The sequence below is a fragment of the Pseudonaja textilis genome, chromosome 5 (assembly GCF_049901715.1).
Source record: "Pseudonaja textilis isolate UNSWEBS1 chromosome 5, rPseTex1.2, whole genome shotgun sequence".
Lineage (NCBI taxonomy): Eukaryota > Metazoa > Chordata > Lepidosauria > Squamata > Elapidae > Pseudonaja > Pseudonaja textilis.
Genome location: NC_141994.1, coordinates 41,349,815 through 41,373,970, shown reverse-complemented (window position 1 = coordinate 41,373,970; position 24,156 = coordinate 41,349,815). Strand labels below are relative to the sequence as shown.

The following is a 24,156-nucleotide window of genomic DNA, read 5'->3' as shown; positions in this document are numbered from 1 at the left end:
CGTGTGACGCAGAGCAACAGAACCAGTAGTTATACTGGTCGGATCACATCCCTGAGAATAATCTCTACTAGTTTGTTCATAGAGCCATAACAGATGATCGTATTTTTTTGGAGTAAAAATGTAGGTCAAAAGAGGTTATTAGGGTAAAATTTAGTCATGAAGTACAAGGGAACTGGAGAGAAATGGAAGATCATCTGATTATTCCAACTACAGCTTTTGGAGCTTCAGGATACATTTAGATGTATTAGTCTCTACACTTTTTTAATCTGCTGAAGGTTAAAGTGAGGGTAGGCTACTTCATCTCAGTGTGGAGAGAATCTCAGTTTATTTTTTAAAATTATGTTTGTCTCTAGTTGTTCAGGACAAGTGTCTGCTGTGAATAGGAGAGGGGATTCTGTTTTGAAGTGCAAAAATGTGTTTCTTAACTTATTCCTCCTGTTTTGTATCCTTTTTAGCTTACATGTTCTTTGCAAAACTACATAAATATTCAGAATGGTGCCCAGGTTTTGTTTTTTTTTAATATCAAATTTGGGCTATAGTACAGGATGGTCATTGTGTTTTAAATGAACTCATTCCTAATAGCTCTAATACATACATTAGTTATGCTGTCCTCTGATTCCACAGTCATTGTATGTGAAGGGATTATAGATTGATAACAAATATTCATAGAGATTCTCAATGTAACAAGAAAAGGTGACCTATCACTGTTGGGGGGAACGGTTTTCTTTAAAGGATGGGGGAAAGGGAGTTACCTTAAATTGTCTAGTGTGTAAGTGGCCAAGAATTATTGACAAAGTTGCATGGAAAATAGGTTGTTTTCTGTTCTGAATGTATTATATTGATTTTCAAGTTGCATAGGGTCTCTTAGAGTAGGCTTGCAAATAGCCAGGACATCTATGATGAATGAAGATTTACAAACAAATGAGAGCAAGACTGAAACTTTATTTACAGATATAATATTCTAAAATAGATTCATTTCATTTCCCGTTTCCCACAGAAAGAAAACAAACCCCACACGGTTTTCTTTGAAGTTATTACATTCCTGGTTTGTTTGTTTTTTATCTTGTCTCATTCCTCAGAGCGTCGGTACTATTTTTCTTGTTGGTGCATGCTCCTGACGAGCTCCTTACTTTTCAGGGCAAAGAGATTAAAGTCAGAAACTGCAGAATTGCCTTAAGCCAGCTGTTTAACTGGTACTTTTTTTCCAGGTCATAGTGAGGCAGACAATTTCAAATGTTTGTGGGCTAGGAATCATGATTTTGGTATCTTGATAGGAACATTTAGGCAAGTATTTTAGTGGAAGAAATAAATATAGTCAAGGTATAATGCTGGGTGCAGTCATTGCTTGATTGGAAAGGGGAGGGGCAAAGGATTTTTCCCCAGCACTCTCCTGTGTGGGGTGCCATAAAGTCATGCTCTCTTCCCCCTCCCCCAACAATCTCTGTATGAAATCGTTAGGGGAGGCCATCTACCAGTTTGCCTTTGGTGTCATCAGTATGTTGATGATGCCCAATTATATATTTCAAATCTGAAATGGCTAATTAAAACTGGCAAGATTCTATCCCAGGGCCTGGAAGCTGTGCAGGTTTTAATGGGGAGGAACCATCTCTGACTCAATCCTACCAAGACCAAGTGGTTGTGGGTGATAGGATCATCCAGATATGAGGATACTGATATTCCATCTTTGATCTTGGATGAGGTAGCACTTCCCTTTCAAGATTGGTGCACAATCTAAGGGTCTTCCTGGATAGGCAGCTCCTACTTGAAGAACAGGTGACAGCTGTGGCCAGGAAGGCTTTGGACATTCTGAAATTCCAACTTTTTTTTTTATTGTGGGCCCTTCAGATAGTCACCCATGCTCTAGTCATTACCCAGCTTGACTACTGCAACATACTTTATAGTAGGCTGCTCTTGAAGACAACTAAAAACTTCAATGGTCCAGAATGCAAAGCCATGAGCAGTAATGGACACATGCCTTGATATGTGCATGTTATAGCCCTGCTTCATGAATCGTATTGGTTGCCAGTTTGCTTCTGTGTGTAATTGAGGGTGCTGATCATTACCTATAAATCCCTACATGGCATGGGACCAAGTTATTTGAGATAGCGTCTATCCATCCATTTTGATTTTGAAGGGTTGGTGCTCTCTGAGTTCCTTAAATTAAAGAATGCCATCTACCAGGACACTGGAAACGTCCTTTCTGTAACTGTGCTTTCTCCCTGGAATGAAGTAGATCCAGATGACTCCCACTCTGTTGTTGCTCAGAAGAGCCATTCTTGGCAGACAAACATTTAGAGTCACTCGGGATAGTGAGATGGGTGGTGTATCAATTTATTAAATAAATAAACACAATTAAATGATGACTCATTAGCACTAACCTTTCTTTTCATCCATTGTTGAAGCTTTTCATTAGAGAGAGAGGGATCTATTTCCATAAACTACAAAGGCTTGCATTTTATACCTTGCACAATAATATTCTGACCAACCTAATATTTCTCTTTTTTCCTCCTAGAAACTAAGAAGCCACCAGTGGCCCCAAAACCAAGACTGGTGATAGGACACAAAATAGTGCCACCTCCTGTAGCACCAAAACCAGAAGTTGTGGCGGTGGATGTTTTGCAGTCCTCAAGAAAAACAAAACCAGCGATAGCACCAAAACCAAAGGTGCTTAAATGCTTGACTGTTCCTGAAGTTAAGACTGTCCCTGCTTCCATAAGGAGAAATTTAGAAGATCACAAAAAAGACTCATCTGAATACTTGGTTCATCTGAATTATAAAAATGGGATTCCAACAGACAATACGGCTTATATTATATCACTGTGTTCTTGCAATTTTGAATGCGTTCATAAATGTGGAAATCAGGAGGATACCCACAAAAATGCAACCATTTTTGAACAGTTAGAAAACCTAGAGAACATTAATATAGATGAACAACCATCATCATCTCTAAAGTGTGGGACAATATTTGAAAGCAATAATGAAAATTTAAATAACTATAAGGTTGTCTTAAAGGCTAATGATCTAGAGGAAAAACTTGAAGATGTTATGATAAAAAATGTTTACCCTAATAATGGCCATTTGACGCAAAAACATTTAAGTAAACTTCAAACAGTTAATACAGTTAATTCTAACAAAAATGTTAAAATAGAATTTTCAGACTTTTCCCCATCTATATCCAATGTAGAAGAACTTAAGGAGAGTTCAGGTAATGATGCAAGGTTAATTGCTGTTGAATCTGAAATGTTAGAAGTTCCTCTTTTGACTGAAAACAACAATAATTGTTTCTCTTTGAGTAACTCAGCACATGTGGAAAAAATGGATGTGGATAATATAGCTATGATATCTTGCACAAAAGACACTGACAAACTTTCCTTTGGAACCAACTCGGTAATATCAACTAAACCTTTTCCAGTTCCAAAACCAAGAAAGCTACACACTCCCTCTCTAGTTCGCCAAGATGGCATAGATGCTTCAGGAGAGGATGAATGTGATAGTTCTGGGATTCATGAGTTTGCCGTTAAGAATACAGCAAAAATTAATGTTCTAGTTCAAAGTGTTTCCTATAAAAATCAAGAACATCAAACTGCAGTGCATAAATCTGAAGTTGCTTCATATTCTGTAAGAAAAGTACATCCAACATCAGAATCTATTGATACCAAAGAACTGATTCCACAAAGCCAGTCATCTGAAATTGTATATGAACACTGCCACTTCTTAGAAAATATTGGGCATTCTTCAGACCCTAATTCAATAAAACCTTCCATTAACATAATGGAAGATAACAGTTTGTTGGCAACTGATGCTAAAGAGACTGGCTTTGTAAGGTGTAGTAACCTATCGATGAGTTTGCCTAAACAAATAAAATTATCATGCAATCAACCTTTACCTGACTTGGTGACCCTTGATGACTCTGCACAAAAGAAGGAAGCTAAAGATGTTTACTTAAAAGGTGAATGTTCATCTCGATTCATTCCGAAGAAACCTCAAAGACATGGCATTGCTGGGCTTTTGAAAAAATCTGCATCAGAGGAACTATTAGACACAAGTGCTTACTTTTCTAGTAAAAATAAAACTTTAGAGGCTCCTTTGGAGGGGGCTCGGACAAGGCATTTCTCAGGCAGAGAACAAAATGCAGTCCTATTGTGTGATACTCCAACATCATCTTCGGAAAAACCAATTTGGAAATTACCTCATCCTATTCTTCCATTTTCAGGAAACCCAGAAACCTTTAAAAACACAAAAAATGCAAAAAAAGTAGAAAACTTCAGTGTTGTAACAAAACCTAGAGCCAAATCCTTGTCTTCTGTAGATATGGACAGAATACACAAGTCTCCAAAAGAACCTCAAAAGAAAAGTTCACTAAAAAAATTCCTAAACATGAAATGGTCTGTTTGGATGTTGAAAAGTGACTTCCAGAAATTTCTGGCAAAAGGAACACAGTCTACAGATTATGTTAATGGGGATATTCCTAGTGGAGAGGGGTCTGGCAAAAATGGGAATGCGACTGCCATGGCAAATGGAAGAAAAGCTAAACCAGCAAAGGCGCACTCAGCAGAAATAGGTAGCTTTTTCTCACAAAAGGGCAAACAAAAAAACAGAGCTCAGAATGAAATTAAAATCAATCAAAGATCAAAGTCTTTAGATGAACAGACTTTCTCATTACAAGGACACTTGAGTTCTCTTACTCAAGACAACATACATGAATATGAAAATGTGAGCCATTACGAAGAAATCCCAGAATATGAGAATTTGCCTTTTGCAGCTACTGACAAAAACATACATTTTGATAGGCAAAATTCTAACATTGTTGAAAACCAGGATGCTAATATGTATGAGGTGGAAGAATTGTATGAACCTACAGGGAGCTGTTTAGAGTTTGGCAGGTAAGGTGCTAAAATGGAAAATGTATATGTGTATGTATGGGTGTGGTTTTCCCATAGCATCAATCTATAGGGTTGTTTTTGCTTTTAATTGGCTGTGTACATTCACCTATTGTGGTTTGTAAACTGTTTATGGCATAGCATTATGCATGAAAGCATACTTTTTAAAACTGCAATTAGCATGATGTGTGAAACATTTTATTATTGCTGACATCTCTATGCTCCAAAAATAGCTTTTAACTTAAGCAGAAGCATAGTGCATTTGGTCTCTATATATGTCATAATCACTTTTGTTATTTTACTGATACATGGTTTGCAAGAGAACTTTTATTGGTTGCTGTTTTAGAACAGGCTACTTCCCCATTTTTATATTTTGTTTAAATACATACTTTTCTTTGGACGTTTTCGATGGATAACGGCTTGATTTTGTCTGAAGGCAGTTTATGGCATAATAATTTGACTTTTTGAATTTACCATATAAGATGCTCTAAAGTATAATAGCAATAGCACTTAGACTTATATACCACTTTATAGTGCTTTTTCAGCCCTCTCTAAGTTGTTTACAGAGTCAGCATATTGCCCCCAACAATTTGGGTCATTTTACCCACCTCAGAAGGATGGAAGACTTGAGTCAACCTTGAGCCTGGTGAGATTCGATCTGCCAAATTGCAGGCAAATGGCTGTCAGCAGAGGTAGCCTGCAATACTGTACTCTAACCACTGCGCCACTAAGACTCTTATAAGGCGCAACAAGAAAAAAGATCTGCCTCTGTCTCCCAGCAATTTGCCTCCTTATAGCAAACAGCAAACAGCCTGGTCAGCTTTAGCACAGCCTGATTAGCACAAGCAGCCGATTGTTGGTTGGATTGGCCTCCCAACGATCAGCTGTTTCAGGCTGCAGGGATCGCCATCGCTTATTGCCGCCTCCGCTTGCCCCATTTTTGGCCTCCGCATCCCATTTACAGCTTCTGTGTGCCCCATTTTTACCCTGTTCTGGGCAGCACGGATCGAAACGGGTGGACAATGGAGTGCACGGAGGCCAAAGATAGGGTGCACAGAGGTAGCAATAGGCAATGGCGATCCCTGCAGCCTGAAACAGCTGATAGTTGAGAGGACGATCCTACCAACAATCAGCTGCTTAGCCTAATCAGGCTGGGCTGAAACTGACCAGGCTGTTTGCTGTTTGTTGTAAAGAGGCAAATTGCTAGGAGGCAGAGGCCAAAGGGTGGAGGCCGTTGGGTGGGCAGGACTTCGGCAACATTCTCTGCAAAAGACACACAGACATTTCCACCCACTTTTGGGGGTGGAAAAAGTGCATCTTATACTCTGAAAATATGGTAACTCTTATCCCAATTCACTAGCAAATGTCCTTAAGCAAACCTGAACTATATTTGATGAAATGATTGCAAACTTGCATACAAATCTCATTTATGACTTCACTGGAGTTTGAAGATGATAAAAATAGGTATTATTGATTCATTGCCCTCCCCAATCACAGGTTACTTCTGACAGCTTACAGCATTAAAAATCCACAACATATAAACCTATACTTGTTAGAATTATAAAATGGTCTAGTTTTTCATAGTTTCAAAACAGAAATTGCTACATTCATTTGGTAGTTGTTGAACTTGTCTATATTGCAGTATTATATTGCAGTATTATAAGATGAGCTGGCAAGCCTGTTTCAAAATTATATACTGTATGTCAGACTACATGTCAGAGACTGCAAGATCTAAATCTTTTTCCAGGAGAAAAACACACCCTACATTCCCTGCACATATAGAGAATAATTCAAATAGCTAGCTTTCTCCATGACAAGCTTATATAGGAAACATTGAATTCATACTCCTCTATTCTTGAAGCCTGAAGTTACAAAACTTAAAAGCAATTATGTGTTATAGTAAGAGTATTTCTCTAAAGATCCTTATGGCAGCAATCAGGGCTATTCTTATCTGTATTTAAGCAAAGAAAACAAATTCCTTCATAATGTGAAGCTCATTAGTACTGATGAATAGGTTCCCAGGATAAGCATAAGTTGACAGCATACCATTAATTAACATGAAGGAATACCAGTGATGGGCTTTTCCTGGCAAGAATAGCATAGTATCTGTAGCACACAATGGCAACATTTGAAAAGGTATAGAAGTCCTATCTTGAAGTAGTATGCATTCCTGATGTTTTGATATTGTGCTTTAAAAAAAAAAAGATCATGTTGTTTTGAACAATAAAATAACTTGGAAATCATTTTGTCATGTTTGCTCCTGAATTGCTTCTATGATCTGTGTTGATATAAATATGCAGAACTTTCATTTGGTATTATCTGCATTACAAAAGATATTTTTACTTTTGAGGGAACATCATATTACTATGAAACTTTCTATTTTCTGCATTTTTTGCACTGTCAGTAGACAGATGAGGAAGCAAAGTAGTATAAAATAAAGATAACTCAGCTTTTGAATTGAGAAATGATGTCATATAAAACTTGAACAAATGTTAAGAAATTGCACTAAAATTAGGAGTCATAGGACAGAATGCAAAAATATGAAATTGTATAAATGTTAAATTATAGTTCCTTTTTTGGGACATAAAGAGCTAAAGATTGAAATTTAGAAAGATGACTGTTTAAGAAAGCAACGATAATGTAATTTATTTTACAAACTACAGAATATATACTGTGTTTCTCCAACAATATGCCCCCCCTCAATAGGAAGACCCAGCATGTTTTCTAGGCATAAAATGAAATTAAGCCCCTCCCCCCAAATTTAGGCCTAGTTTAAAACATGCAAAATTGAGGGGGGGAAGGCAGGGGGATCTTTCCATTAGGAGTGCCCTGCAGGTAGCTACGCCTTACCGTCAGCCACTCCTAACACCATGGTGGCGCACAGAGGGCTCCCTTACCCGGGTCAGCTGGCGGGCGGCGTGGGCGTGGATGTCCGGCAGCGTTTCAGCTGCTTCTCAGGCCTCTGTAGCTTCCCTGGTTTTCACTGGTGCTAGTGCCTCTCTCGCCAGCGCCATCTCCAACAACAGCGTCTGAGTCACTCCAGCTTTTCCCCTGTCCCCGTAACAATAGGAAAAAAAGATTTTGAGGTACCTGGGAGCACCACGTGCTGCATTTTGGTTTAATCCCGAGCGGCTGGGTGGGCGTGAGAAGAGCCGAGCGAGCGTCTCCGCTGCTGCTACCCTTGGTGCTCCAGCCTCGGGCTCTGCAAGTTTGCAAAAGTCCTGGTGCGCAGTCTGTTCCTGCATTCCATGCACTCAGGCTGAGCTGCAGCTGTCCCTCTCGCCAGTGCAGTCTCCAATAACAGCGGCAGCAGTGGCGGGAACCGTGGAAATTATAGAGGCAGCTCCCCCACCCGAGAAGCAGCTGAAACGCTTCCACGGTTCTCGCCGCTGCTGCCACTGTTATTGGAGACGGCACTGGTGAGAGAGGGACAGTTGCAGCTCGGCCTGGGCACTTGGAATGCAGGAACGGGCTGTGCACCAGGACTTTTGCAAACTTGCAGAGCCCGAGGCTGGAGCACCAAGGGTAGCAGCAGCAGAGACTCTCGCTCGACTCTTCTCACGCCCACCCAGTCACTCGGGATTAAATCAAAATGCAGTGTGCGGCGCTCCCTGGTACTTCAAAATCTTTTTTTTCCTGTTGTTACGGGGACCAGGGAAAGTGGGAGCGACTCAGATGCCGTTGTTGGAGACGGCGCTTGTGTGCGGGGCGGGGGGAATTAATTCACCCCCGAAAAGACGTCCTAGCCCTTTTTTCAGAGCTCAAAAAAAAAAATAAGGCCCGGCCTTATTTTGTGAGAAACATGATATCTGAATTGATATAAAATGTGTTTTAACGTTTAATTTTTGGAAATGTACATTTGGAAGTTTTTAGATACTATTTTATTCATGCTTTACAAATGCAGCGCACTTACGATTTTATTGTGTAGGATGGGACTTATTCCATCTTTTTAATCTTTTGTCCTTTTTTCCTTTAATTTTCTGCTAAACATGGCAGATAGTGCAATTTATTATACCTAATTACATATAGTGCAATTTATTATACCTAATGAAATAGGTATAATAAATTGCACTGTATGTAATTGCATATAATTGCATTATATGATGCCATGTTAAAACTATTGCTTTTTTTAAAAAAAAAACATGTGACATAGCCTTAACTTTTTTGACACCTCAGGAATTGTTTGTCAACTGAAAATGTATATATAGCCTGTGAGAATTTGGTTGATAATCAGATATTGCTTGACTGTAAATTTGGGGTCAGCTCTCAAAGTAAAAGGTTTTTTTAGTACAAACTATTGGCAAAATATAATCAAATCTATTTATGGGATACATCTGGAATACATCTATATCTACTTTAAATCCATAGTTAAGAAAAAGTGCTAAAATCAAATCTACTTAAGTATTTTTGTCTGTCTCCAGAAAATGACTAATAATCTGTGGTACTTTTGAGAGAATATATAGATCAATCCAAATTCCATAGAAACATATCATATGGTAAAAGATATCAGTTAAAATCAAATTATTTAGTGAGGACAGGAAACTGTCATTCAAGTAACAGAAAATGTGTAATGATGCAAAAGTCTCCTTCTTTTCTGGCATAGGATTTGTAGCTGATGAATACATTTTAAACTTTTAACTGATCTAAATAAGGTATTATTTCAAGAGAGAGTTTGCTTTGGCCAATAGAAGTGCTACTGCTTTTTACAGATAAATTATAAATTAATTCTAGAAAACATAAACTGTATGATAACACTAATCAGATATTTATAAAATACACTGCTCAAAAAAATAAAGGGAACACAAAAATAAGACATCCTAGATCTGAATGAATGAAGTATTCTTATTAAATACTTTGTTCATTACAAAGTTGAATGTGCTGACAACAAAATCACACAAAATTTATCAATAGAAATCAAATTTAGCAACCTGTGGAGGTCTGGATTTGGAGTTACACTCAAAATTAAAGTGGAAAAAAAACACTACATGCTGATCCAACTTTGATGTAATGTCCTTAAAACAAGTCAAAATGAGGCTCAGTAGTGTGTGTGGCCTCCACGTGCCTGTATGACCTCCCTACAACGCCTAGGCATGCTCCTGATGAGGTGGCGGATGGTCTCCTGAGGGATCTCCTCCCACACCTGGACTAAAGCAGCCCCCAACTCCTGGACAGTCTGTGGTGCAACTTGGCGTTGGTGGATGGAGTGAGACATGATGTCCCAGATGTGCTCAATTGGATTCAGGTCTAGGGAACGGGCGGGCCAGTCCGTAGCATCAATGCCTTCGTCCTGCAGGAACTGCTGACACACTCCATCCACATGAGGTCTAGCATTGTCTTGCATTAGGAGGAACCCACGGCCAACCGCACCAGCATATGGTCTCACAAGCGGTCTGAGGATCACATCTCGGTACCTAATGGCAGTCAGGCTACCTCTGGCGAGCACATGGAGGGCTGTGTGGCCCCCTAAAGAAATGCCACCCCACACCGTTACTGACCCACTGCCAAACCGGTCATGCTGGAGAATGTTGCAGGCAGCAGAAGGTTCTCCATGGCGTCTCCAGACCCTGTCATGCCTGTCACATGTGCTCAGTGTGAACCTGCTTTCATCTGTGAAGAGCACAGGGCGCCAGTGGCGAATTTGCCAATCTTGGTGTTCTTTGGCAAATGCCAAACATCCTGCATGGTGTTGGGCTGTAAGCACAACCCCCACCTGTGGACGTCGGGCCCTCATACCACCCTCATGGAATCTGGTTCTGACTGTTTGAGCAGCTACATGCACATTTGTGGCCCGCTGAAGGTCATTTTGCAGGGCTCTGGCAGTGCTCCTGTCCCTCCTTGCACAAAGGTGGAGGTAGCGGTCCTGATGCTGGGTTATTGCCCTCCACAGCCTCCTCCACATCTCCTGATGTACTGGCCTGTCTTCTGGTACTGCCTCCATGCTCTGGACACTACGCTGACAGACACAGCAAACCTTCTTGCCACAGCTCGCATTGATGTGCCATCCTGGATGAGCTGCACTACCTGAGACACTTTTGTGGGTTGTAGACTCCGTCTCATGCTACCACTAGAGTGAAAGCACTGCCAGAATTCAAAAGTGGCCAAACCATCAGCCAGAAAGCATAGGAACTGAGAAGTGGTCTGTGGTCACCACCTGCAGAACCACTCCTTTATTGGGGATGTCTTGCTAACTGCCTATGCTTTCCACCTGTAGTCTATTCCACTTGCACAACAGCATGTGAAATTGATTGTCAATCAGTGTTGCTACCTAAGAGGACAGTTTGATTTCACAGAAGTGTGATTGACTTGGAGTTACATTGTGTTATTCAAGTGTTCCCTTTATTTTTTTGAGCAGTGTAGTACCTTGAACATAACCAGTTCAGTAAAAAATGATCAAGGTCAGTTTTCTCTGAAATATATATATATATTTAAGTTTTTGTTTTCAGAATTTATAATTTAATAGATTTGATGCAAAAAATGGATTTGAAAAGAAGAAGGAAAAATTATTCGTTTTAATGAACTTACCATGCTCTTTTTCATTATTTACCATGATCAGTCTACAAACAACTTATGATTTTATAACTATGTCCCCTTAAATATTAAAGAATGAAATCTGTAAAAAGTAGATTTAGCCCGTGTTTCAAAACAATGTATTGCCTGAATAACGTGTGAATTTAAATATCTGAAATTAATTACGGTTGATAGCAGAGAAGAGAATGATAGTTTTATTTTCTTCTGTTCTAAAACAGATAAAAATGGTGAAGCAAAGAGAAAATTAATCCTAAGAACTAAATTAATAACAAAAACATATAACATCTTGGAGGATGATGCCATACCATGATGAGAAAAATCATAAAAGTGATTATCTTCCAGTGGTTGTGAAAACTGGACACTAAGAAAAAGTGAGAGAAATTAGACTACAGGTAGTCCTCGACTTGCGACCATAGGGAAGCCCAAAATTACATTGCTAAGCTAGACAGTTGTTAAGTGAATATTGCCCCATTTTACGACCTATTTTGCCACAGTTGGTTCAATGAATCATTGCAGCTGTTAAGTGAGTAACACAGTTGTTAAGTGAATCCGGCATTCTCATTGAGTTTGCTTGTCAAAAGTTTGTAAAAGGTGATCATATGCAACCCAAGACGCTACGACTGTCATAAATATGAATCAGTTGCCAAGCATATGAATTTTGATCATGTGACCATGGGGATACTGCCACAGTTGTAAGTGTGAAAAATAGTCACATTGAACTTTTTTCAATGCCATTGTAACTTTGAACGATAACTAAATTAATTCTTCTAAGTTGAGGACTACCTATACCGTCAGTCCTTTGAAGAAGGCAAGGACACATAGAAAACCAAGAATTTCAGCAATCTCTTCTTTGTTGAAAGGTAGCATAGCAAAAACTTCAAAGATACCAGTTTCACTCTACCACATTTTTAGAGCAACAAAATCAAGGCGGGGCTATTATGAGTTTTTCTCCAAGGCTTTTCCTTTTTCCCAGGACTGGCTAATACTCTTCCCTCCCTTATTGGTTCATAGCTCCCATCTTCCTACTCAAACCAGATCTACATACTTTTACATCTGCTTTGAATTATTGATTTTGAAATAGAATAAGTGTATTGTGGACTGCAAGAACAAACAACCACATATGCAAGACAAAACTTGCATATTTGGACCATCTGGCTGGATAATAAATTATGTGAGCCAGGTTGAGGAAATAGAAGAAAGGGAATTCAACAGATAAATTTGGACAGATGGGATCAGATAGATTATTGGTTTTCTATGGAAAAGCTATACATGATTATTAGAAGCAGATCAAGACAAAGAGCATCTGTCTCGACAGTCACTGGAATGAAATTGTCTTCTGAAGTTAACATAGCAAAAATCTAGTGCAGTATTCTTTTATTTAATTGAGTTAATTTGCTTTAAAGTAAAATCAAGTAATTACATTCAGCAAACCAGAATGCTTTCTCTAGGTATGAGAAGACGTGTTGGTTTACAAGCTGTGACAAGCCATTTTTTTCATCAAAGAACAGTGTAATGACTCAGTAGTGATTTATTTCACATGACTGCTTATGCAGAAGTTTCTCTTTCCAAAAAAACCCCCCCAAACCCAAAAACCTTACTGTGTGGTAATCCTTAACATGACAATGTGGGAGTATTTTAATTGAGCCTCGTATGCTTATATTTTTAGCTTACATATTGAAATACATTGATATTCAGAATTATCCTTTTTTGACAGGTCTCTCTTGAAATCAGTATGTGAGAAATTGAGTAACCACAAATCTGGCCTTTCTGGGTGTTTGACATTTGCGCCTTCTGCTCTGCTTTCCAATATAGCTGCATATGTCTAATATCTTTATTTTATGGCAGGGGTTCTCAGACTTTGAGTTATCACAATTCTCTAAAATGAATTTTGTAACTCTTTATGAATAAAACCAATGGTTTTACTAATGAAATATACTACTTTGATTATATTTATGTGTATGCATATACCAAAAATAATTCTCTATAATATGAATAATAATTTTAAAACTACAGATTGTTGATCATTTAAATTTCTTTATGCAGGAAGCAGATATAAAACCCATAATTTATTAATTCTCAGAAGCCTAAGATCAATTATGGTTCCTGAGGCACTTTTGATACTTTCAGTTATGTCTGCAGTTTGAAAATCTATGATTTATGCCATTTGAGCTGTGGCTTAGGGCCATTCCTTAGGCAAATAACCCTCAATTGTCTCAGTTCTCACAACACCCTAAATTAGAATGAAACCACATTTTAGTTAAGCTTCTTATTGTCTACATAATGTGTTCCAGAATCATCATGCCACGTAACACATCCACTCTGTACCTGAATATTTCAGACTAGAACCTGGAATATTAGAGGATGTTTAATTCTAAAACAACTTCGGGCAATTAATTTCAATTTTCATATTTTATTTCCAGCAGCATAGCTGTGCTTTGCACAAGGCAAAAGTCAACACTGTCTGCTAGGGGTGCTGATGTTGTTAAACTAGTTTATACAATTTTATTCTTAATTCAGAATGTAATGCCATGCCATATTTTTGATGCTAACTTAATGTGCTTACTAGTATGCTACTCCAAAATATTTGGTAAGGTTCCTTTTATGCAACATTTAAAACATTTCATTATTTGATATTATTACAGGAGATCAGTATATAAGATAATCTGACTAAGGTAAATACAGCTAATGAACAATGATGATATTTTGAGGTGTTTTTATTTACTAAGAAAGTATATTTTACGTTCTGAGCTGGCTAATACTTATATAATAGAACAGATAACATTAACATTTGGATAACATATTTTAACTGTGCCTTCAGAAAACTTCGAATATCAATATGCTTTTGTTTGAAAGTGAGTATGGGTAAACATGATTTTGAAGTCATCAGAAAATAATAACACATCTCTCTCATTGTGGGACAGAAAAATGAATGATATCGTGAGAAATGTTTTTATCAGTGAAGATTTTTTTAAGAGATCCACCAAACAAGGTAATTTGTAAAGAGGCTTGGATGATCACGTTAACAATTGTGTTTGAACAAGATTTGTGTTCTTTTATGAAACTTATTTCTTTCTTTGAAGATTGCATTAGTTGTATTAATAGTTAATAGATTTCAATAGTGAATAGCATTCTGTGCTTTAGCCAACAATTAAATGGAACTCTGCTTATGTTGCACAATATTGTAGGTCATCAACAGAACGTGATGGATCAGAATTAATGTTAGAAGATATACATTCAGATGATGAAATAATGCCAAGAGATGTGAACAGCTCGGATGAGGATGAGGATGATACAAATTCAGACTCCAGTAAAGGGGAGTCTGATGCACAAGAAAACAAGCAAGTAAGACTAAAACATTTAGTTAAATAATCTATTTTGTCAATGAGTGTTTAGAGGATATTGTTAACAATTGGAAAAAATGAAAGCAATAGAAAAAAAGATATGCCATGACTTCTTTTATTATAGAAAAGACAATATTTATATTTATTGATGACTGGAAACCCCCTTTCCTAAGTTTTTATGACTTGGAAAACCCCAAGTTTTTAATTAAAAAATGAAAAAAATGAACATGTTTTATGGTTTTGATGATTTGACAGGCTAGATAGTAAAAAAAAGTCATGAAGTAATTTTAAAGAGTGAGGCTAAAATATATTTCTAACTGCTGTAAAGAATATCAGAAGCCACTTCTTTATGGCTTTTTCTTTATCTCTTTCTTTATCTCTTGCTATTTCTTCTACAGGTTGTCCTCAACTAATAACCACAATTGAGCCCAAAATTTCCATTGCTAAGCAAGACAGTTGTTAAGTGAGTTTTGCCCCATTTTATGAGCTTCCTTGCCACAGTTGTTAAGTGAATCACTGCAGTTGTTAAATTAGTAACATAGTTGTTAAGTGAATCTGGCTCCCGGATGGACTTCGCTTGTCAAAGATCGCAAAAGGTGATCATATGTTTCCAGGATATTGCAACTATCATAAATACATGCCAGTTGCCAAGCATCTGATTTTTTTATCTTGTGACCATGGGGGATATTGCAATAGATGTAAGTGTGAAAAACAGTCATAAATCACCTTTTCACTGCCCCTGTAACGTTGAACAGTCACTAAACAAATAGTTATGAGTTGAGAACTACCTGTATTTTCTTATTGCACTTTTAACTTTTTGTTCATTCTTTCTGTTTTACTTTTTCTATTCTAAATTAATTTACTGCAATTCTTATTATTGTTCTTAACAAATATCTATCTATCTTATCTATCAAGAAATGTGTAGAAATGGAACCAGTTGTCATTATAATATTCCAATTATAATATATTATCAATCATTATAATAACTGAATATTTACCTGCATATGGAATATTATGCAATTGAATATAGACAATAGAGCTGCATGCATTAAAATTATAGGAGACATTTTATGTGTAAAAAATTAATGTCTAAAATACACATTATTCAGTAATATTGCTTTTTTACTCTTCTTATATTGATTTTTAAAATATTTGCTTTTATTTTTAGTTTAGGGTAGCTGAGAAGAAAACAAAGGTTTATCATATTGCTAAGGAAATCATGAGCTCAGAGAAAGTGTAAGTATCTGTGTGGTGCTTAATTAAATCTACTTTCCCTTACCTTTCCTCTCCCTTTCTACTGAGATACTTTTGTTCTTCTTTTGGCAATAGGTTTGTAGATGTTCTAAAGCTCCTGCACATTGTAAGTATTTAATTTTACTTTTATAAACATATGTTAGTTTAATCATCTCTGTAATTCTTTAAAAAATTGTCTTAAACTAGGATTGTTAAAATGTTCCTCTTTAATTTTCCTCTTTCTCCTCCACCCTAAATCTCATGGAACTCTGCTAACAAGTTAAAACAGAAGGGAAGTCAAGATGTTTGATCCAAAGTCTGTAAAAGTTTTGAATCGTAGACAGGACCAAGTCCTGTTTGAAATAGGATGTTCTTAAGTCTTTAGATTCAGATCTAACAATGCTGAAAATAAGCACATGATAGACAGAAAGGAATTCATATACATTCTCAGAAAGGTCAAAATGTAGTAGAACCAGAGGTTTGTTTTTGACATCTCAACATTCTTCATTTGTGTGTACATAGGTGAACTTTCATACTGTTGGGGCAATAAGCTGACTCTGTAAACCGCTTAGAGAGCACAGTAAAGTGATATATATAAGTCAAAATGCTATTGCTATTAGGAAAATATAATATAACTATATGGTATAATGTTATTATATGCATTTAATCTAATCATAGTTGTGATCCATAAGCCTATAAAAAGTGGACATAGTTTATGATAATTTATGCAATTAAATGAGAGCAGAATATAATCTCTTATGAGGTGCTTTGGGAACAAATGTTACATATTGCTATTAGACAGTGGAAAATAGCAAAATAATATATTGTTATTTATTTCACTCTTAGAATATTTAAGCTTTATTTACATGTGTTAAAAACCCCAGTCAAACTAGTGATGGAGAAATATACAATAAGACTTGAATATTCTGATAGTATTACTTTAACTAAACTTTAAATAACTGTCCCATTCCCCCTACCCGAGCATATTCGAGTATTACCAAAAGTATGTGAGCTTGACTTATTAGGCACCTATGCTTAAAGTTGACTGTTGAGATTTTTCTTTTCTTTTGGCAAAGTTCAGAGACCCAGGCTGCTTGACAGTTTGGAATTTCTTAATTTTGTAGCCTATCACATGTGAAATTTAAAATACCTTCACAAAATTTAAAGCAAAGATTCTACCTCCTATTTTCCTTTATATTTTGAAGAGTAAGGCTAAAAGCATGAAGTTGGATGCATATTTAAAGAGCTCAATCTAAATTTTTGTTTGTGCAGAAAATTAGACTTCATTACATGATCACTATTAAAACTGATGGAATGGGCTATTAAAAGTTTATATTTCAAATTGATAGCTCTACACAGTTCTTTTTTAAAAAGATCTTTCCAATTTTCAAATAGCACTTTTATTTATTTTTTATTCTTTGTCTTTCTTATTGTGTCATCCTATAAATTGCTTACTATTCATTTTTAGATATATAATTTTAGCAAAACATTTGATTTCATAAGCAGCAAGAACAAATGAAAATTTAGAATTTGGGCAAATAGACACTAGTTTAAAAGGGATTCCTTTGGAAACCACTTTGTGCTTGTTTATTCGCTTAATGCACGAGTGTCAAACTCGATTGCATCACAGGCCAGATCATGATGTATCGCAACGCTTTTTGCCTTTGTGAAGCCAGGGTGGACGTGGCCTGCATGTGATGTATCTGGCCTGCAGATTGCCAGTTAGTTGGCTTATTTCTTTGTATCTAAAGATCATAAACCGCCAAGAATGCAAGAAGTTAGTTAAATGTGGCCCCCATTGTATGAATAAACTTTATTTCCATATGGACAAAGCCATCTATCTGTTTTACCTTGGAATTTAATGTACTTTAGGCTTTAATACCAAGAGGCATCTCCATCCCTTTCCATTCCAGTTTTAGGTCATGCAATGTTAAAAGGAGGTTACAAGAAACTAAAAAAAAAAAGTGAAAACCTACCAATATTTATTCCTCTGATGCACTGTTTTTTAAATTGTGCGCAAGCCAATGTTTCAAACAGCTGTGCATCTGTGTATATAATTGCTGTACCTTATTTTCATTGAAAAGCATGCAGTTATTCCATTTCAAATTGGCAGATGTGGGGGCAAATAATTCTCTATTTAGTGTGTATTTAGATTTGCACAAGAATCATTTGGTTTGTAGGTGGTATATTTTACTAATTGTGATAGAATATTGTACAAGCGATATATACATTTTAATAATGAATATAGATTGATATGTAATTTAGTCAGATCTACCTTTTGCAGGAGAGATACCAAGCAATTTAAACATAGCAGAACTAAACATTTTATAAAACACAACTCCTGTTAGATAAACTCTGTATGGTAATGTAGCTATTTTGCTAGGAGATCTGCATAAAAACAATAAGTAGGATTGATTGATAATGTACCATCAAGTCATTTTCAACTCCAACTGATCATATATGTAAATAGATTTTTTTCTCCATAAAATAGCAACAGTAGTAATTTTATTCATCATATGTTTATAAGAAAAATATCAACACAATGAAACAATATTGTAACACATTACAGTAAATCATAAGTGTGATATAAAATAAATCCGTGACATATACCAGTGATGACGAACCTTTTTGTTCTGGTGTGCTGAAAATGTGCATGTGCAAAATGGTGCACGTGCATGTGCGCCGCACCCACAATGCAATGTGCCCCGCCCCTGCACATGCATGCGCAACACCCCCCTTACCTGCACTGTGCACGCGCGTGCCTCCCAGGTGATGTTCAGCCCATTTGAGGCCGTTTCCGCACTTTTGGGGGCTCAAGGGAAGCCTCTGCAACCTTGGGAGGCTGAAAAACAGGCCCCTTTAGTCACTTCTGGTAATTTCTGGAAATACCAGAAGGGACTAAAGGGGCCCGTTTTTCAGCCTCCCAGGGCTGCAGAGGCTCTGGGAGGGTGAAAACGGCCTCAAATAGGTTGAAAATCAGCTGGGAGGCGCGTGCTTGCATGATGCAGGTAAGTTTGGCTGGGGCTTGCGTGCCTGCACAAACGGTTCTGGGTGCCACCTGTGGCATGCATGCCATAGGTTCACTTATCACGGACATATACTGTACTAATATAACATCTATATATTCAAATGAATAGCTGCACTTTTAATAATTTAAATGACCTAATTCCAAATGTTATTCAAGTAGGAGTCAATTCCAAGGACCTAGCCAGCTGACAAAAGATTCTCAACTATGATGTGGCTATTCTAATATATAGCAGAACCAATTGACCATGGTCTGATAATTAGATCAAAAGCACAGATACAGGAATTACCAGCAAGTCTGTCAAATAACTACACATGTTTATATGCAGGACACAACATGGCATAATTTTATACTACTTTTCCCAAATTTCCATCTTGTGCAGGGGTGTCAAACTCAAGGCCTGGGGGACCAGATCTGGACCCTGGGGTTCTTAGATCTGGCCCGCGGGGCCGCCCTGGAAACAGCAAAGGTCCGTGGTACCCTCTGCCAGTGAAAATAGAGCTCTGTTTCCGCTGGCAGAGAGTTGCAGGATGCCGTTGCAGCCAAAAACAGAGCTCGGGAGCCTGTTTTTGCTGACAGCCATAATAGCCCCCCCTGACATGAGTGACAATGCCCACCCCTGCTCCCTGAGGTAAAATACAACCCTGATGTGGCCCTCAATGACACTCCTGATCTAGTGCAATACTTGGCAGTTACTAGGAGTAAAATGTACAGAGTCCAGAGTCGTACAAACTGCAGCATTTTAGACAGAAAAAGTGGAGTGAAGCCTTGAGTAATGCACACCTATTTATTTATCCAGGCTCTTTTCCTGAACTTTGCCAGCCAAAATTATTTGGCCATTGGGATCTGAATTAGGTCCTTTCTGCTGGATCAAGTGGGATGGGCTAATCTGATCAGAGTAAGGCAATTTCTCAGATACCCTGGACCCAGAAAGGTCTTTAGGGATAACATTTAACATCTTGAATTGAAGCTGAAATCAAACTGACAGCCAGTGCAGCTCGTACTTTGTCATATATGCCATCCAAGGGGCATTCAGAACTATCCACGCTTCTGTGTTCTGTACCAGTTGTAGCTTCCAAATACTTTTTAAGGGTAATCCAACGTAGAGCATGTTAACAGTAATCCAATCAGGAGATGATTGGGGCATGAGTGATTCTTTGTGGTCATGTTCTAATGTTCTAGAATGGAAGGTGGGGGTCGGCTTTTCTGATACATGCTCTAGGATCATAAAATACTGGCTACTGTCACAACACAGGATTAATCATTTTTAAAAAACCATTTCTTTAACTGAATGGTCCTTGCGCAACCCTAATATGGAACATCAAGAGTTATGTATGTTACAGCTACTACTTGCTCTATAAATCTTCAAAATCTACAATCCTGGACAGACTAAGGTATTTCAAAATTTCAACCTGAATTGATACAACCTACTTTAACGATACTTTCCTCGGAAACTCTTGGAAGGCCACAAGAAATAATCAGTGCTGTAATTCATGCAGTATATTCCTTATCACATCAGACTTATAAAGTTGTGTTCTAATTTTATAAGTGAATCAAATGTATTTAAAGTGTATAATAAAACATCTTACTGACAACTTTTTGGAAAAAGTGTTCTATAGAAGAATTTTTTACAAATAATCCTTCCTGCCAAACTACAATTTACTGCTTTCTTTTCAGGAAACAAGGAGAGTTAAAGTTGTATAAAATTACTTTATATATTTTCAATATAATTAAGATAGAAGTTTACTAAGTCAGAGAAATGGTTTATAGAATTAGTCATGTCTTTTCAAAGCAAACTTTCCAAGAGATTGAATCTATATTTTGTTCAAGCTTGTTTCCAAAGTCTATTTTACCTTGGATTGCTTATCTGGTTCTAGAAAGTTGGGTAAATGGATAATCAGTGTCTGTACAAAAGAAAGAAATGCAACCTGCATTGTTGTTTGAAGACTGGTTTCTCAAAGTATGTGTATATGTTTCTCACTTGCTCTGTAATAGGATTTTCGAGATTCAGTGGCACATGCTTCTAGACAGTTTGGAAAGCCAGTAATTGAAGAGAAGATCCTGAATCAGATCTTGTACTATCTACCTCAGCTGTATGAGCTTAATAGGGATCTCCTGAGAGAACTAGAAGAACGCCTTTCTCATTGGTAATATTTTCTTTATCTCTCTCATTCTTTCTATACCTTTTGCTTCTCGTGGAGATTGATAGAATGTCTATCTTGAATAGTTCCAGACATCCAATAACATTTAGGGTAGAGAATAAGATGATTGTCTAAAGCCTAGATTTCGTTCACAAGCTACTGGGAGCCCTTTGAATTTAGGTAGCTACTTGGAATATATTCTGGAATATGTTGAAAGTAATTTCCCTTTGATTTTGAGTTTATTACAGCAACTGGATTAAATTTTCAAAGAAACCTATCTCTGAATACCTAGATCTGAGTGTGGCCTCTTTTGAGATTCCTTGACTTCTGGATGCAGAATATATAAAGACAGAATGGGTAGAAAGAGAAACACACACACACACAAACACACACATACACAAATAGTCCTCAACTTATAACCATTCATTTAATGACCATACAAAGTTAAAACTGCATTGAAAAAAGCACTCACCAATACCAGTACTCACACTTACAACCATGACAACATCGTCACAGTTTTGTGACCAAAATTTGGGCACTTGGCAACTGGCATGGCTGCAGCATCCTGGAATCACCATTTGTGACCTTCCCAGCCAATTTCTCACAGGTGAAGTTGGAAAATTGGGGAAGTCAGTTTTACTTAATGACTATGTGCCACTTAACAACTGCAGTGATTCACTTAAAAATCATGGCAAAAAGATCATAAATTGGGTGTGACTCGACAGCTGTTATGTTTAAGCAGTGGAAATTCTGGTCTCATTGTGGTCTTAAGTTGAGGACTACCTGTGTTGCATTCTTCAGCTGCAAATTCCAATTGTTTCACTGTGTTGAATTCTAGGATTGACCATCAGAGAATTGCTGATATATTTGTGAAAAAGGGGCCTTACTTAAAGATGTATTCAACTTACATAAAAGAATTTGATAGGAATATAGCCCTCCTTGATGAACATTGTAAAAAGAACCCTGGGTTTGCGGCTGTTGTTCGAGAATTTGAGGTAATTTAATCTTTTCAAATATATTGGTTTCCATCCCCTCTACAGACTCTGGGTTTAAGGACAGTTTTATGTATTGTAAGTTCAGGATATAAAATGCACATATCTCTTTTCCAGATATAGTATATACTGTATATGAATGAGGGTTTTGTGAAGGTTAAATTGCACATATGTCAACATAAGGTTAACAAACAAAACATCAATATTTTGATATAACTATATCAATATTTTGATATAACTATATCAATATTTTGATATAACTGTCAAAATATTGACCTAAAATGCTTATAAGGTCCACGATAGCTTTGGTTAATATAATATGATCACAACACCCCATCACTTTGCTATTAAATGTTAGCATTATTCAAGACTTTTGGTAAAACCATTTTTACTTCAGATGAAACATTTTGCCAAAATCACCACACCTCCATGTTTAGTTTCTTTGTATATCTGAATGTAAATCTATGAATCTATCATGAATCTATTTTGAAGGCATAATGCCTCAGCTTCACTAGGGAGAAAAATATCCATTTTCTTCAATGTTTTACAGTGGGTATCTGCCTAGTATGGATGAATTATATTTGGCTCATTCATGAATGGGCAAAGACAAAACAGTAAAGCTTTTTCAATCATAGCAAAATGACATGCTATTTATTTTTAGAGGACATTTCTAAAGTGAAGTCAGCCCACAATAGTTCTTTGGTGATATAAAAATTAATATATCACAAGGATGATAACTGCTTCATCTGGTTCAAATTAACTCACTCTGCAAATTTTAAACTAGGTTGCTTTAAATGAAGTTAGTTGGTGTGGAAATTCTAGAATTTTATTTTTCAGATGAGTCCCCGCTGTGCTAACTTGGCACTGAAACACTATTTGCTGAAGCCAGTACAGAGAATCCCTCAATACAGGCTTCTTTTAACAGGTAAGGCTTTACAAGGTAAAAATATTTGTGTGGGTGGGTGTATTATGTGTATAATAAAGGGGCAGCAGTATTTTATATAGGCCATTTGATCCCCCCCCCAATTAAATGTTTTAAAATATCACTTCGTTCTTTATTTTAATGAGTAAATTTTGCATGTATAACAATTGGGTAAGCAATAATAGAAAATTATGTAACAAAAGTGGGAATTTCCAGTCTATGGTCATTCTTTTGCATAAGCCATTTTTGATGTGTTTTATTCTGTAAAACCCTTGATCCTGCTAGTGAAAATGCGGTTTGGGGGGACAGCGGCCCCTGCACACTCCATTTTTGGCCTGGATGGCCCCTCCCCCCCAACCAGCCTTTCAAGTAATCCAATTTGATATCCCTGCTCTAGATCCTCCTGTCCACCTAATAGATTACTTTGACATCCACTGCTATATAATGGTAACCATTTTTATACATGCAGTAAATCTTTCACTGGGTAATAGCTATGATTGGAATTAATAACTGTGTTTTAAAATTATTTAAACCAAAAGTTCACAGTTGATGCTTTCAGTAAAAATGAAACAGAACTTCAACAGTAAATTGAATATTATTTTTGTATTCCACACTGGCATGGAAAACAGAATTTTGGGCGTGTGTATTTTGTTTTCAATATTTTGACTGCAATCATAACAAATTATGGGAATGAATTGAAACACAAGATTCTTGCTAACATAATTTTAAAAGAAATTTGATTTTTTTAAAAAGATCCAGATAGGGGACACTCTGTGTACTGTAGGAAAGTGTCTCCAGGACTCTTATTTAATAATAAAAATATATTATTAGGTAGTTTTTCACTCCACTTCTGCACCTTCATAATATAGCAAATTGTTTGTAAACTGAGGCGGAGAAAAGGATTAGGAAGACTCTTACCTAGTCAAGATATTGTATACAAACACTAGAGAAAGTCAAACCAAAAAAATAGCTGCACAATGTACTTTTTACACATTATACTATTGTATAATGGTTCAACTGCATCAGCTTATATTAACCCCACTTCCTTTATGTGTCCTCCAGCTGAAGAAAAACTTAATGACTTGTTCTTCTTT

The 24,156-nt window shown here is 36.9% G+C and overlaps 1 protein-coding gene across 1 annotated transcript in view; it reads left to right on the top strand.

The window, feature by feature from the left end:
- The window catches only part of FGD6 (FYVE, RhoGEF and PH domain containing 6), a 58,466-nt gene that overhangs the window by 11,978 nt on the left and 22,332 nt on the right, over window positions 1-24,156 (top strand). The window contains exons 2-8 of the mRNA XM_026698459.2: window positions 2,513-4,883; window positions 14,594-14,750; window positions 15,918-15,985; window positions 16,079-16,109; window positions 21,003-21,154; window positions 21,987-22,143; window positions 22,978-23,065. Coding sequence (XP_026554244.1) covers window positions 2,513-4,883; window positions 14,594-14,750; window positions 15,918-15,985; window positions 16,079-16,109; window positions 21,003-21,154; window positions 21,987-22,143; window positions 22,978-23,065 — 3,024 coding nt within the window. The remainder of the gene's footprint in view (window positions 1-2,512; window positions 4,884-14,593; window positions 14,751-15,917; window positions 15,986-16,078; window positions 16,110-21,002; window positions 21,155-21,986; window positions 22,144-22,977; window positions 23,066-24,156) is intronic.